Source organism: Mytilus trossulus, chromosome 5 (genome assembly GCF_036588685.1).
Source record: "Mytilus trossulus isolate FHL-02 chromosome 5, PNRI_Mtr1.1.1.hap1, whole genome shotgun sequence".
Lineage (NCBI taxonomy): Eukaryota > Metazoa > Mollusca > Bivalvia > Mytilida > Mytilidae > Mytilus > Mytilus trossulus.
This window is the reverse complement of record NC_086377.1, coordinates 58,727,771-58,743,877: the sequence shown is the minus strand read 5'-3', so window position 1 is coordinate 58,743,877 and position 16,107 is coordinate 58,727,771. Positions and strand designations below refer to the sequence as shown.

Here is a 16,107-nt window from a genome sequence, read left to right as displayed (position 1 = left end):
AACCTTTAACTTTAATGTGGTACTAACCATTATGGTGATGGGGAAATTCGGGTTGAATCCTACATGTTTATTTTGTTTTTTTTATCCCTTAAACTAATTTTACTGAATTTCTCAATTAGTTTCATCAGATTTATTTATAGGTATTTTTCCTGCATTTGTTTGCAAATTCTCATGTAAGTTGGTCCACAATCTAAATTAAATGTTCAAAATTAGAATGTTTTTTTTGGTGTACATGTAAATAAATCTTCCAAGAAAATTTCATTGTCACTGCTCAGGCAGATGGTTTGGGTTGAAAGTGTATATTAAATTTACACAATTTCTATTTTACTATATATGGTTCAAGGTATTTATAGTTAGGTTTGTTTGATTTGACAGTGTGAGACTAGCAGTCAAGCATTGACCAAATTTAAGGTCTAAAATATCTTCGTTGTTTAACAAATTCATAAGACCAAAAGTTTACGCCATTCATCCAAGAAAATTAACCTCATTCTGATTAATTTGACAAAGTGTACCTCATTCATAGGACAATAAGTTTACCTTATTCATTGGACAATAAGTTTACCTTATTCATTGGACAATAAGTTTACCTTATTCATTAAACAATAAGTTTACCTTATTCATTAGACAATAAGTTTACCTCATTCTTTACCAACATTTGGAAGAGTACAAGACTTCAGCCATAAAATTAAAAATGAAACTAATTGAAATTCTGTAAAATGCGAAACCAGATGTTGTAAATTTGTACATATTTATGAATTAGGCACTTTTTCCTCCCTCCCTCCCTTACCTCTCTCCCCTACCTTCCTAAAATGTTTATCCCAGACCCTAACAAATGGAGAAATTTGGTGAAGGACTGTTAAAAGAATTGAAATTTTTTGGTGAAGCACCATTTAAATTCAGAACTTTACTATATTTGATGTAAAATATTTGTTTTTTTCATTAATTAAAAATAAAATTTTTGTTCCAACATAATTACTAATTTTGTGTGTCAGGAGACAAATAGAGATATGATATTTGCCTTTATACCATATCTGGTATAATGGTATTGCAAATATACATGTTAATCTTTATTGAAGACTGTCACTACCTGTATATATATTTATGTGGTGTTGGCATACAAATAATAACTGTTGTTTAAATGAGGAATGAGTTCTTTTTGGATAAATTGTAAAAATAGCTAAGTTGTTTTCATAATGTCCAAAGGACATGTGTCTTTCTCTCCCTGGAAAAGAACTTGTGCAAAAAAAATATCAAAATTAGCCTATGTGTTATAACTTCCAGTGACAATAAATACTACCAAATTAATTGAAATATTTTGACATGTGTGAAATATTTGCCACTGGACATTAAACTTAAAAATATGTTTTTCTCCTTTAAAAATTCTTAGTGAGAATCTTTGGTACCGGAACATATGAATGGCTGTTTGGTGAACTGTAGTTGTTCAAATCTCTGTTCTTCAGTTTGTTGGGATGTCGTTTCATAGGCAATCATCTTGATATTTTTATATAAAATATAAAAATGAAAAGATGTGGTATGATTTTCAACGAGACAAATATTCACTGAAGTTCAAATAAAAACTGGATGTAACAATTAAAGGTAATTAAAAAAAGGAATAAATGACGAGCCTATCAATTATATTTATTTGTTTCCAGGACGACGGCAAAGTGGTCACAGTGCACCTGGAAAACGATCAAAGGTTTGTTGATTTGTTTTTTAATCACAAAAGTAATAAAACTGAAATCAGTAGCTCATTAAATTAAAGTGAGCTTTAATCATCACTTGTCCATCCTGGTCCTCTGATAACTTTATAGAAATCTTAAAACTATATCACCATACTTGGCCACAATCTTTATTGTAATACTAGCTTAAACAATGTGTTTGATGATCAAGTCTGCCAACTAAAATGGCTGAATTGGCTAAAAATAGAACAGGGTTAAAAATTACAATCAAAAGCTCAATGAATTTAACAAATGAAAAGTTGAGCAAAGTAGTTTCATGTTGCTGTTTAGGCCGTAGTTCAATTTAATTTGTTTCTTAAGATTACCCCTTCTAGGAATGGGTACTATATTTTCATCACACTTCTCAGGGTATGATTAACCTCATGAAATGCATGTGTAATCATATTGTATTTTTACAATTGTTTGTTAGTGAATGGTAAAATAGGAAGGTCGAACTGTTCCCCCTTTCTTTTATTGAAAAGTAGATCCTGGATCAACAAAGATTTGTGCAAATGGTAGTTCATGAATGAAATGGTTTGAAAACATTTTTTTCACAATTTCACACGTGAAAACAGGGTGTCAAAGATATGGCGCTGTTCATTAACTCCTTAACATTACCTATTGTTTACGTAAAGCCTATGTGCACGTAATACTGCCTTGTGCCCAACTCATCTCTATATCAAAACAATTTGTATGAAACACATGTCTTCTTTACTGAAGCGAAGTGCTAGCCACAACCTTCAAGATGAAGCGAGGGGGTCGAAGTGTCAAATGTCAGGTTGCTCTCTAACTCTTGTGCATTTTTAGCACCTGCAGTAAAATGTCATCTTCAGTCTTGTTTGATATATTTTATTAATTTTATCTCATTTAAATGTTGAAATTCACAGTTAGGCTTTTCGAAGGTTATTCAGTGGCAGTGAGGTCCAATATGTTAGTCTTTATTCAAACCTTAATGAGAGACTAAAAATCAGACGATGTCACTTTACTCGGTATTTCTGTGCACTAAAAGCACTTGCAGCAAAATGTAATCTTTCGTGTTAATTTTGATTTTTTTTCTATCTCATCTATGATAATATAAGGGACGACATCAAAAGATCAATGTAAGATAAAAAACTTAATTCAAATAGTTTGGGGGTGGGGGTTGAACTACCGCAAGATTTGGTTATCCGACATAGATTTTTACATATATCCATATGGGTCAATAAATTTTTCCCAAATTAAGTTAAGAGGGGGGTAGGGGGGTCAGTGAAAAAACTATGTGAATTAAGTTTTTTATCCTTCATTGAACTTTTGATGTCATCCCTAACAGTGAGAACTTCCAAAGGATATCCAATGTCAGTGAGGTCCAATATTTTGGTTTGTATCGAAGGGCAAATGAGAGACTAAACATTAGACAATGTCGTTTTGTTCTGTATATGTGCACTCTTAACACTTGAAGCAAAATGTCATCTTTGGCAATATTATTTATAAAAAAAAATGCTTAGGTTATCCAGTGTCAGTGCGGTCCAATATTTTTGCCTGTAGTCAGAGCATTAGAAATGAAACAAAATTGTAAAAAATATTGATAGGTTATGGAGCTCCTCATGGGCGGATTTAGGGGGGGGGGGGGCAGGGGGTAGAAAAGAAACCTTGATCTACTTAACTTTTGCTAAATGAACTTTTATGAGCTATTGAAATCTTTTATGTAAAGAAAAATGGGTGTTATAGGGCAAAGTTTTTTCCCCCTGTATCATAGGAACCAAGGAGTCTGAAAAATATAACACAAATTCCAAAACCTCACCTAAGTACATCATGTAATACATCTAGACATAGTCACTTTGTCCTGTATCTCTGTGCACTAATAGCACTTGCCGCAAAATGTCAATCTTCAGCAATATTTTTAATAAAAAAAAAAAAAATATTTAAATTATTTGATTAACAGTTTGGCTATCCATTGACAGTGTTGTCTCATATTTTAGTCTAAAAAAAAAGGTTATCCATTGAAACTGTGATATATTAATTTGTAGATACATTTTCAGTTTTGCAATGTTTTCAGTAGCTGTTGCCCCTGTGGTGAGACCAAATATCATTTATTTTGGTCCCTGTCATTAAATATACTGTTAAAACAAAGTTCATATATTCAAAATGCATAATGTTGCTAAATGCTGCATCAAATTTTAGGTCAAAATAACTTGGTTTACAAATTGCAATAGTTGGATATAAAGACATTGTTTTATAAAACTTAAATTTAATTGCATTTTAAACAATGGCAATTCAAAAATAGTTTGAAAATATAGAATTTTAAAAATAAATGACCACAAAGTGTCAAATAAGGTCAGATATTGTTTTTAAAAACCATCTTTTGTGCTCTGATTGGAACCTTGTTTTTCTACAACGACGGATCAGAAAGTTTGGAATTTTTTTATATTTAAGAATTGTTGAAAATTAGTTAAAAACTTTCAGGAAATGTCAAGGATTAAAATAAAAGTATTGAAAATATGTCTGATAAAAAGAAGACTTTTATATTTTTTGGCTGCCAAAAACTTTCACGGGATAATGATTAATTAAAATATATTTGAAAATAATGAATAATATGACTGTTTAAAGAAGGAAGTGGAGTTCAATGTATCATAGTAATAGATTTTCAAAATAATGATTTTTTTTGGAAAAGTAAACACAATATAAGGTATTGTTCCTTGGATATGTTTGACTTTACATAGGGGTTAAATCCTGTTACAATGTGGTGTGTGTATTTAGATTTTTATACTTAAAAAACAAAATTGACCAATCAGACGACAGGCACCTGTTCCATGGTTCAGAGGCTATTGATTCTAAGGTAACAGATGGCCAGATGAAGTTTACCTTGTTATTTACATTATCTAAAACATCTATGGGACCTAGGGTGAGGATTGGTCATGGTTGACTACACAGGAGAGGTCCTTGGGCAAGGATGGTTAAAATAAATACCTAATTAAAAAAGATTTGTAATATGATATCGGGTTTAAAAGTTTTCAAAATTGTCTGATAATTATTTTCATTTGGTGATAATTTTCCGCTTAATGTTTAAAAATGCAAATATCTTTTGAATTGCAAAAAAGATGTTTTTTGAATTGCAAAAAAGATGTTTTAGGAATTAGTAAAAAAAATGATTTTGAATTGAAATTTGATACCCCTTTTGTGAGCCTCAGACAGTTCAGTTTACAGTTCATCTTTCCATGTAATTATTTAAATAGATTTATAATAAAGACAATTGACCATGTCCCACTGTCTCTTTTATGATAGGATAAAATGATGAATGTAAATAAATTTTAAATAAAAACAGAAAACACATTCATACCAAATTTCCTTTGTTCAGTTTTTGTGTGGTTTTTTAAAAGGAAGGTCCTTTGTGTTGAAATGTATACCTTCAGAAGTCTGAAGTTAACTGTATTCTTGGAATGGTTTTGAGTTGTTGAACATGAAATTGGAAATTTTGATTGATATCTGAATACATTGATACTCTGCAAATAGAAATGAAGTGAAGATTTTCAAATGAGGGATGAAAAAAGAGGAACCTAACTTAAAGAATCGTTACACTGGAAATTTATGGAAGCCCAATGATTTATCTTGTTGCTTGTCTTGCATTGGATATGTGAAAGAGCACGAGCTTGGAAGAAACAAAAAAATGTATCTGTTTTAAAAGACTATTTTGTTAGATGAGTAATATTTACTATGACACAGAAGGGATTAGACTAGTTGTTTTCAAAACCTCAAAGATCTGAAAATTGTCTGACACTTTTTTTTGTGTGATCAAAGAGTATCGAAGCCGATTTGTCCGTGTTTTGTAGAACGAGATTGATAGTGTGTGTTTATTGTTGGTTTTTCACCAGCGTCATATAAACATTGAGATTTGAATCGCTAACAACTATTTCATCATGATGGCTCTGGACGATTGGGCTTTCTTAGATTTTCTAGCACCACAGGTAAATTTTAATGTCGTTATCACACTGGGATCTAACAGAGGTCATGTGACTGGTCATGTGATTGGTGCTACAAATGCGTACTTGTTTTGATCATGGATGTATCAAGGTAGTAATCACACTAGGATCTAAAATAGGTCATGTGACTTGTCATGTGACTTATTTTGCAATTATTGCCTTGCTTTGATCATGGATGTATCAATGTAGTAATCACACTAGGATCTAAAATAGGTCATGTGACTTGTCATGTCATTGATCCTACAAATGCAGACTTTGTTTTGATCATGGATGTATCAATGTAGTACTGCCTTGATGTGAGCATCTTATTCCATGATTCTGCTCAAACCTTCTTCTCACATTCATTTATTAATTTATTTTAACATTTTTATTTTGAGGGGGCATAGTTTTGTGAAAACAAAAAGTTTGATTTAAAGTGAAGGAGAATACTTGTTTTTGTGTATGATGAAAATTAGTTTTAAAAAAAACACAACTGAAAAAGGAAAATATTTTTTCTCCATATGAAAGTGAATAAGTAAAAAACACCCCACCCCCCTCAAAACCAAAAATCATTTCTACTGGACAACTTTAAAGTGACACTTTTCCAGGAGGATGCAGAGATCTTTATTTTAAGATCTTATCTCTTTCCTTGCATAGTTTTGTAAATTTTGCAGTTGTCATATGTTTATTTTCAAATATACTTTAAGAAAAATTATGACACCATAAATTTTGAATAGAACTCCATTAACTTAGTTCATTACAATAAACGAAAGCTGTTATTGTTTTAGATACAGCTGGAGAAAATATGTTGAAGAGTTTTGACGAAAAATATGCTTTTGTTTTAAGTGGAACTGGAGTTTTAATGTGTGATATAAAAATCGTGTTAACTTGAACTTTGAAGAAACAAGATATTTTAGAATTGAGTTTGGAAATGTGGCATACAGCTGCGTGCTTATGCTCACACGAGGAAATGCATGTTTAGATTTGAAAGGAAAATAGATTGGTAGAGTTAAAAATTAGCAACCATGGAGAAAATGAATGGTGTTAGCAGAATTGAATTAAAACTTGTTTAGGGTGTATCTGGTTTCCTTGAAAATAAGCAAACTACTGAGAACCAGTAGGTGTTATATAGCATTATAACAATGCTATTAAAAACTAATAGACTGATTTATTTCTTTAAAATATTTTTTTTGGATAAAATAGAAATGATTAAAAATTGATCTATCAAAGCATTTAACCACCAATGATTGGACTTTTAATCTAAAATTTGTGAATTAAGTAAAGAAAAGATGAGGAATGCAATAAAACGGGAGGGAGTGAAGGCTTTGGTTAAGTATTACAAAGTAATGGAAATTCAAAGGGTCCTGATAAAATATGGCCCCTTAAATCAATTAAGATTTATCAACCATTTTGCTTGATCCTACAGCACTTGGCCACTGGACTCCCTTGCTTGAAAATTTCAATTTTTACTCCTGCAATATTCTATTTAATGCATGCTTAGGTTTAGAATCATACAGAAAAAATAGCTGTGTTTTATCCTAAGGCTTTTGATAACCTAGAAAAGATTTCGCTGTATATCAAAAAGAGATCTTCTTGTAATTTGAAGTGCCATATTTAGACTTCTAAGACTCATCAAAAGAAATGTTTTGTTTTCTATTTTTAGATTTCTTAATATTTCAAATATGAATGAATATTCTCTGCACGAAATTTGAATTCAAAGAATTATAAAAACAGACGTTTTGTTTATCTTTATTCCAAATATTTATTAATTGTAAAATTTCTGAACAAATAATCTATTATTAGATATAAAGCTTTGCAATATTCTGATTAAAGTTTTGTATACTTGTGCTTTTTTTTTAATTCAAAATATTTTTTAATTACAAATGTCTTAACAAATAATTTATTTTTAGATGTAAAGATATTCTGTGCCATATTATAATTTTAAATAAATGTTTTTGTTAACTTCTGATTTTTTTTGCCCCACCTACGATAGTAGAGGGGCATTATGTTTTCTGGTCTGCGCCTCCGTTCGTCCGTTCGTTCGTCCCGCTTCAGGTTAAAGTTTTTGGTCGAGGTAGTTTTTGATGAAGTTGAAGTCCAATCAACTTGAAACTTAGTACACATGTTACCTCTGATATGATCTTTCTAATTTTAATGCCAAATAAAAGTATTGACCCCAATTTTACGGTCCAGTGAACATGTAAAATGATAGTGCGAGTGGGGCATCCGTGTACTATGGACACATTCTTGTTGGCCTTAAGAACAGGTTTTCTCTGAAATTATAAATTTCTGAACAAATAATCTAATTTAGATATAAAGAAATTCAAATTCTGTGCCCTATTTTGAATAAATGTTTTGTTTACTTTGTCTTTTTTGGCCTTTAGAACAGGTTTTTCTCTGAAGATCAAATAACTATATTGAATTGCTATCTACAATAATGTGTAAGGTTGGTTTATGTATTGGAAGCATGTGCACAGAATGTGTTTTTTATTGCTCCATCTGTTTAGTGATGTAATAGAGCTGACAGCACTGATCTGTTATCTACAGTTTATTAACAACATCTGTGTAATACACCTGTTTGTGTATTGGCAAGCAGTGTGTAGTAGTCTAAGGGAGACAACTCAAGTTTGTTATGAAGAAAGTGAATTTTGGAATTTTAAGGAAACTTGTTAAAAAAATATTCTGTTTAGGAGAGTGATGTTGACCTAGTCTGTACAAATTGTATTGTATCAATAAAAACAGCTTTATTGAAATTATTTAATTGAAACAAATAACGATATGAAATTAGAAATAACTTCTAAAATAATTTAAACAAGATTTTTTTCAAACTCAAAAAGAATAAGCCATTTTAACAAATCTGTAATGGTATAAGATAAAATTGTTGTCACTGAAAAATTGGTTTCAAGGAAAGTGATATCTTGAATTTTTTTAGAGGGAAGACCTTTATGAAATGTTTTTATTGGTGTAAATCTGTTGTGTTTTTATTTCATTGAAAAATAACTTGAGCAAATAAGTTGAAAATGTTTTCTAAAAATTTTGTGTTTAAAAAAAATATGGGTTTTAATCTCTTTTATGTGAACTAGTTATCTAGAATTAAAGATAGTAGTGTTTTTTTGGAAATAGGACAAGTACAGAAAACCACAGAAAACTGGACCACAAAAAATAACTAACTTGTCTTGTTAAAAACATTTATGATGATGTTACTAATCTATCTCAATATTGTCATTGGACATTAAATTTTACGATTACATTTAATTCACCTGTTTGTCCTACATAAACAAAGTATTGTCTTGTCGTACCTGCGTGAGGTAAGCAATTATTGCCACCAGGGTTAATTAGATGTTTCGTCATTTTTATGCAGGTCGCGGTTGTACAATGTTTTGCGGTCTCTTTGAACATGCTTTTACATGGTCTTTATTAGATATAAATTAGGTCGTTAATTCTATAGGAAAATCTGTATTAATAATCACACAGAAAGGGTCACTAGGGGCCAAGGGCGTTAATTTTGTAATCAAGTCCCGTTTTTCATTATAAGGAAATAAGGTAGACATCAAAAGAATAATATTTACAAGTACATGAAAGTAACACTTGCATTGTTTTTGTCCCCAAATTAGAATTTTATTATATTATTTTTTTTAGTTCCCTGTCAATAGTGTCAGGGTGGATACTGAAAGGTATTCCCAATTATCTTTCACTTCATAAGTATCTTATCATATTAAAACTTGTTCAAAGGGAGATAAATCATAATTTACAGACAGATATTAAGAACTCAGGTACATTTTGTACATTTTGTATTTTCACAGGATTTCAAAAAGGTTTGGTCTATATTTGATGGTTGTGATGGTACTTATTAAAAAAAAGAGCTACAGTATATGTATAGGGTAAAATTCTGAAAATTCCAATTTTGGGTCTTCAAACCGAAAAGTATTTTTTAGCTATTTTCAAAGTTAATCTCTTACATGTAGATATTTTTAAAAATGATTGAAAATACACCAAGAAACATTTAAAAATTCATTCACAATTTTACATTGTACATTTCACCTTGTATAAGCAAAATTTAGAACTATATAATTTTAACTGAAGGATTAATGGAAGATTCTTAATTGTCCCAATTAATTTAGGTCTATTTTGTCATATTTACATATGTGTTTTTTTTTATCCTTTGTATTAATTAAAAAAAAATTCTAAATTTTTTACAAACTTTTTTTACACTCCCTTACTCCTAATTGAAAACATGCCATCAGGACCCATTAAAATAAAAAAAAGTTTGAAATAAACAATAAAACTGCCCTGGTGTGTTCCTGCTGTGTAAAAGTATTTACCAGTGTGTGATTGGTAACATCTGGAAATCATAATTACTGTATGTAAATTCTTAATGCAGGTCATATTTCACATGCATTGGAACAGTCCACTTGATGTTGAGGGGTGTGAAATAATTTATTGACTAAAATGACTTGAGAAAACTTATTAAATTTCAAAAACAAGCTATACTGTGTAATTTTTTTATTTTTTTTTTGATATTTAAAGTAAAAATATAACAAAAGATATTTTCAAAAATGATTGCAAATACACCAAGGAACATTTTAAAATTAGGTTAATGTTAAATAAAGTTAACTTCTTTCAACAGAAGAACATTATTATTATTAAAGTTTTCAAAAGATGTCATATAAATAAAGATTATGAAAAAGGATAGATAAAGTGAATTTAAAATATAAACAAAAAATTATCAAGAAATTAATAGCAACACACCCCTGCTGACATTAACTAATAGACTAATCCACTTCCTTTGCCCTGCCAGAAAAGTTTTGTTAATAGCCCTGAGTGTTACTGCCATGTGGTAGCAATCAGAAATCTTGGACAGGCGCCCAGTTCTCAGGTTTTAGGAATTATAGCAGAGCGAGAGAAAAAAAATACTTGTGATTGAAAATCTGGTTTTCATTGTGTTGGATTATTAAACATTTGGTTCCAATGTTCTACTACCCTCGACCACTCAGACCCTCACAGGTGCGTTGTCGTGTGCATGTTTTTCAGATGCATGTTTCGTGTGTTTTTGCATGTGTTTTGTTTGGGGATGTGTAACGGAACAACATGATCTCCCCGCCATCTGGTTGTTGTCATGATAAGCCTGATGTTTTAGACACAGGTGTGGTATAGTGTTTTGGCAGCCATTTTTTTTCTTCTAAAATTAAAAACAGATAATTTGGCTGTTGTATTGTAAAGCGATTAGAGTGAGCTGGTAAATTTCTAAAAAAACTTAACACCATCCCCAACATTGAACAAAGATGTTAGTTGAATTTTTGTTAGTTTTAGATAGATATATGTTTATTTGTGTATATGTAGAAAGAGTGGGAAAAATAAATAAGTTTGTTTGTCACTGAGGTTTTTCATAGATCAAATCTACACCAAAAGGAGTCTGTTATATGTTAGAAATCCGTCTTACTGACCCCTTCCCCCTCTCCCTTCCATTTCTTGAAAGAAAAAATAAAGGACCCATCCTCATTTTTCAGCTTTAGTTCTAATGTATGAATCATAATTATTAAATATAGTTTAAGGATAGAGTGATATTGTGATTCACCAATATAAACAATTTTTGCCTGTTTTGGTGGAACTCTCATATTTTTCAAACTTTCTCTTCATATATTGCTGCTCTCGAAAGTTTAGAAAAAAAATTGAGTAGTATTTTTAGATGAATGATTATGTAATGTTCTTTGTATTTCGTTCATCATTTCAGAATCCAATAAATGCAGTCAGATGTTTAATAATCCAGCCTGAGCCATATTTTAGGTGTCTGGACCATCAATAATTGTTGCATGTCAAATCGTAATTTTTTTTTTTGTCATTTTGGGATTTATGAAAGTCACAACTAAGCCCTATTCGTACATTTATGCAGTTTTAACTAGTTCATAGAATAGTTTCTTTTCAGTAATGTTACGTGGGCTGCCATTAATACATATTATTTGTCCCCCCATTACTGGACATCACAGAATAGGTTCCCTTAAAAATTTGAGATCACAAAAGAAAAATTGTTGTTGAATGACAGCAATAATAAAAGTGTCTCAATTCTCTGGGTCCGTAGGTGGCCTGTTGCAAGGCAAAATTTCTGTCCCTATCCACATACCCTCATTTTCTAGTGGCAGTCCAAATTTCCTTGACCATCATCCCAGACGGCCTCTTTTGTATCAACCTACCTATTGTATTTATTGTGAACTTGTTCTCGTCCTGAATATGCATGAAATATTTGCCACTGGGCATTAAGCAACCAACAATCAATCAATCAAGTTCTCTGGTCAAGTTTTTCAGATTACTGAAATTGGGTCAATTTTTCTGTCAAATGTATAGACCTGTAGATATTGGAAGATAATGTTTAACATGATTAATTGTTGGTTGCTTAACGTCCAGAGGCAAATATTTCATGCATATTCAGGACGATAATAATGTTTAACAGGAATATTATCAATTTGCAAGATTTTTATGTTTTTCTTTCTTTTGCTTATTTGTAGGCCAATGGTAGTTCGAAGCATAAAGTGCTTTTTACAAAAGATGAAAAATTTATATTTATTACTTTTTATTTTTAGTATAAAGACATTTTGTGCATGTAATAGGATTAACTTTAAATGGAAGGAAATAGAATTGACAGAAAGTATAACATTAAAAAGTTATGTGCATTTTTAAAAAAAAATAATGTTACATATAGATTATATCTAAAAGCAAAAGAATAAAAAAAATTTAAATATAAAACATTTACAAAACACAAATTTTGAAGTACATATATGTATTTGAAGGTGCTTAATATTATCAGATTGAAAATCAAAAAGAGAACATTTAGAAAATCCAGCATTTAATAAAACCAAGTTATAAGGTAAAAGTGTTTAAAAAGATTTAGACATTTGAATATTTTACCATTTCATAATTAAAAAAAAACATTTCAGAGCATTTATTAAAAAAGGGTCAAACTGTGGGTTTATATGTAAAAATATGTACAACTTATATAATATCAAATAAACAAATAAAGATAAAAATAGTTCACAACATCTTAATACTCCAAATTGAGGTATATTTTTTTAGAATTTAATTTCTTAAACTTAACATACATGTTTTTTTATATCAAATAAAAGATAAATCTTGATCAAGGAAAATTTCACCATTTACATTTATATCTGATAAACATTTGTTTACAGTTTTATTATTTAAAAAACATAGATGTGTATTTAAATCAAATAAAAATATTTATAAACAACTGTCAGTTTTAAATGTTAATGGGGAAAATTTCCTTAAAAAAAACACTTTGACAGATTGAGAAAACATACATGTATTTTAAATTCAAATAAAAATATTAATAAACAACTGTCAGTTTTAAATGTTAATGGTGAACATTTCCTTAAAAAAGACACTTTGACAAATTGAGAAAACATACATCATACCCGTAGCCAGGGAGGGTTCCTTGAAAACTAATAAGCACTGTTAAAGTCGATGTTCTGTTCGAATTGTGACTATTAAAGTCTAAAGCGAGTTTGTGAGTCAAACGAACCCCCCTTCGGAAATTCCTGGCTACGGGCCTGTACATGTATTTTAAATTCAAATAAAAATATTTATAAACAACTGTCAGTTTTAATTGTTAATGGTGAAAATTTCCTTAAAAAAAACCACTTTGACAGATTGAGAAAACATACATGTATTTTAAATTCAAATAAAAATATTAATAAACAACTGTCAGTTTTAATTGTTAATGGTGAAATTTTCGGTAAAAAAACCCACTTTGACAGATTGAGAAAACATACATGTATTTTAAATACAAATAAAAATAAAAATAAACAAGAGATAAACAGTTTGTTTACAAACTAGTACAAGGGCAAATAAACACACTCATTCTGTGAAATTACAGATAATTAAGATATCTGGGAGATTATTTACATGCCTATCTACACAGGGGGTCACTTCTTATCATATACACTACTGTTTGACCTCAATCTCAGGCCCTTTGATCTCCCCATGCTGACCAGTGGTCACTCATAAACCACTTGACCCTCCCACTGGGGAGATTAACACATCAATGTCCAATAGGAATGCTGTGAGGCTCAGTAAGGGGAATTTTTAATAGGATTTTGTGGAAAGTGTAAATATTCTGTTCTCAAGTTCTTTAGTTATAAAAACAAAAATTAATTTTGTTGATTTATTTATTTTCGTGGGCAACAATTTTTGTGGATGATGGAAAACTTGCATATTCGTGGACTTTAAATTTGTGGTTTTGGCAAATTCTTTATAAAAGCCTTTAGAAAAAAATGTATTCCTTGGAACATTTAATATCGTATTTCACCTGTACCCACGAAATCCACGAAAATTGGTATCCAACAAATACTAATGAATCCACAGTAATAAATATGAGGAAAAAAATTGTCAAATTAGATGGAAATTATCTTGGTAAATTATTTTTATAAGGGGAAAAGTTTATTGATAAAATATTGCTATCAAATTGATTTATTTATGAAGGGAGGAAGGAAGGAATAAAGTTTATCTGGTCTGAAGGAGGGGTAAAAAATGAGATGAAAGATAAAAACTATTTGGTAGATGAAAGATAGTAAGACAATTGCATGGAAGATAAATTTTGATTCAAAAAGTTGAGATGAAAGTTTATGTTAACTAGAGGCGAGATGAAATGTGGTGTTAACTAGAGGGTAGATGAAAGTTTGTAAAAATAATGTAAGATGTAATTTTGAATTATCTACAAAAGAATAAAATACTGCAAGAAAACTGCTTTGAAAATGAAAGTTAGTACAAAACAATCAAGAAATGTTAGTTGGATCAAACTGTGGGGAGATGAATGAACATCATTGTAGTAAACATGTAAAACAAACTGTTAGATGAAAATCTTAAACTACTGTGAAGAAGTAAATTTGAAGAATAAAGTACTGGTAAAATAAAAGATAGTATATATAAAACCTTCATAGATGAAAGTAATTACAAACCGCATGAATAAGCTTGGGAGATGAAAATTGATACAAAAAGCTAGAGAGATAAAAATTTGCACAACTAGCTGTGGAGATGAAAATTGGTACAGCTAGCTGGGTAGATGAAAATTGGTAAAAAATCTTGGAGGTGAAATATGGTTGAAAAAAACCTGGAAGATGAAAGTTGGCACAAAATGCTGGGCAGATGAAATTTGGTACAAAAAGCTGTGCAGATGAATAGTGGCAGAAAAAGCTGGAAAGGTGAAAGTTGGAACAAAAAGCTGGGGAGTTGAAAATTGGTACAAAAAGCTGGGGAGATGAAAAGTGGCACACAAAGCTAGGGAGATGAAAGTTGGAACAAAAAGCTGGGGAGTTGAAAATTGGAACAAAAAGCTTGGGGAGATGAATATTGGCACAAAAAGCTAGGGAGATAAAAATTTGCACAACTAGCTGTGGAGATGAAAATTGGTACAGCTAGCTGGGTAGATGAAAATTGGTAAAAAATCTTGGAGGTGAAATATGGTTGAAAAAAACCTGGAAGATGAAAGTTGGCACAAAATGCTGGGCAGATGAAATTTGGTACAAAAAGCTGTGCAGATGAATAGTGGCAGAAAAAGCTGGAAAGGTGAAAGTTGGAACAAAAAGCTGGGGAGTTGAAAATTGGTACAAAAAGCTGGGGAGATGAAAAGTGGCACACAAAGCTAGGGAGATGAAAGTTGGAACAAAAAGCTGGGGAGTTGAAAATTGGAACAAAAAGCTTGGGGAGATGAATATTGGCACAAAAAGCTAGGGAGATGAAAGTGGAAGAAAAAGCTGGGAGATGAAAGTTGGAACGAAAAGCTGGGGAGTTGAAAATTGGTACAAGAAGCTGGGGAGATGAATAGTGGCAGAAAAATAAGGGGAGATAAAAGTTGGAACAAAAAGCTGGGGAGATGAAAGTTGGAACAAAATGCTGGGGAGATGAAAAGTGGCACAAAAAGCTAGGGAGATGAAAGTTGGTACAAAAAGCTGGGGAAATGAAAAGTGGCACAAAAAGCTAAGGAAATGCTTTTTGGGTACAAAAAGCTAGGGAATGACATTTGGTACAAAAAGCTATGGAGATTAAAGTTTGTGCAAAAAGCTGGGGAAATGAAATTTGGAACAAAAAGCTAGGGAGATGAAAGTTGGTACTAAAAGCTGGGGAGATGAAAAGTGGCACAAAAAGCTAACGAAATGAAATTTGGTACAAAAAGCTAGGGAAATGACATTTGGTACAAAAAGCTGGGCAGATGAAAATTTTAACAAAATGCAGGGGAGATGAAACTTGTTACAAAATTCTAGGGATATGAAAGTTAGTACATTCAAAATGCTGGACAGATGAAACTTGTTAAAGCTCTGAGGGATATGAAGTTGGTACAAAATGCTGTAGAGATTAATGTTGGTACAAGATGAAAATTTTAAAACTCTTAGAAGAGCGATGAAAAAGATAGCAAGAAATAATCCAAAAAATTGTATTTTTAGCTCACCTGA

General features: G+C 30.8%; 1 protein-coding gene across 2 annotated transcripts in view; it reads left to right on the top strand.

Moving 5' to 3' along the window:
- Positions 1–16,107, top strand: part of LOC134718979 (transcription factor 4-like) — an 80,450-nt gene that overhangs the window by 37,418 nt on the left and 26,925 nt on the right. For both annotated transcript variants that reach the window (XM_063581864.1, XM_063581865.1), the window contains exon 8: positions 1,653–1,696. In XM_063581864.1, the coding sequence (XP_063437934.1) occupies positions 1,653–1,696 (44 nt within the window). The remainder of the gene's footprint in view (positions 1–1,652; positions 1,697–16,107) is intronic.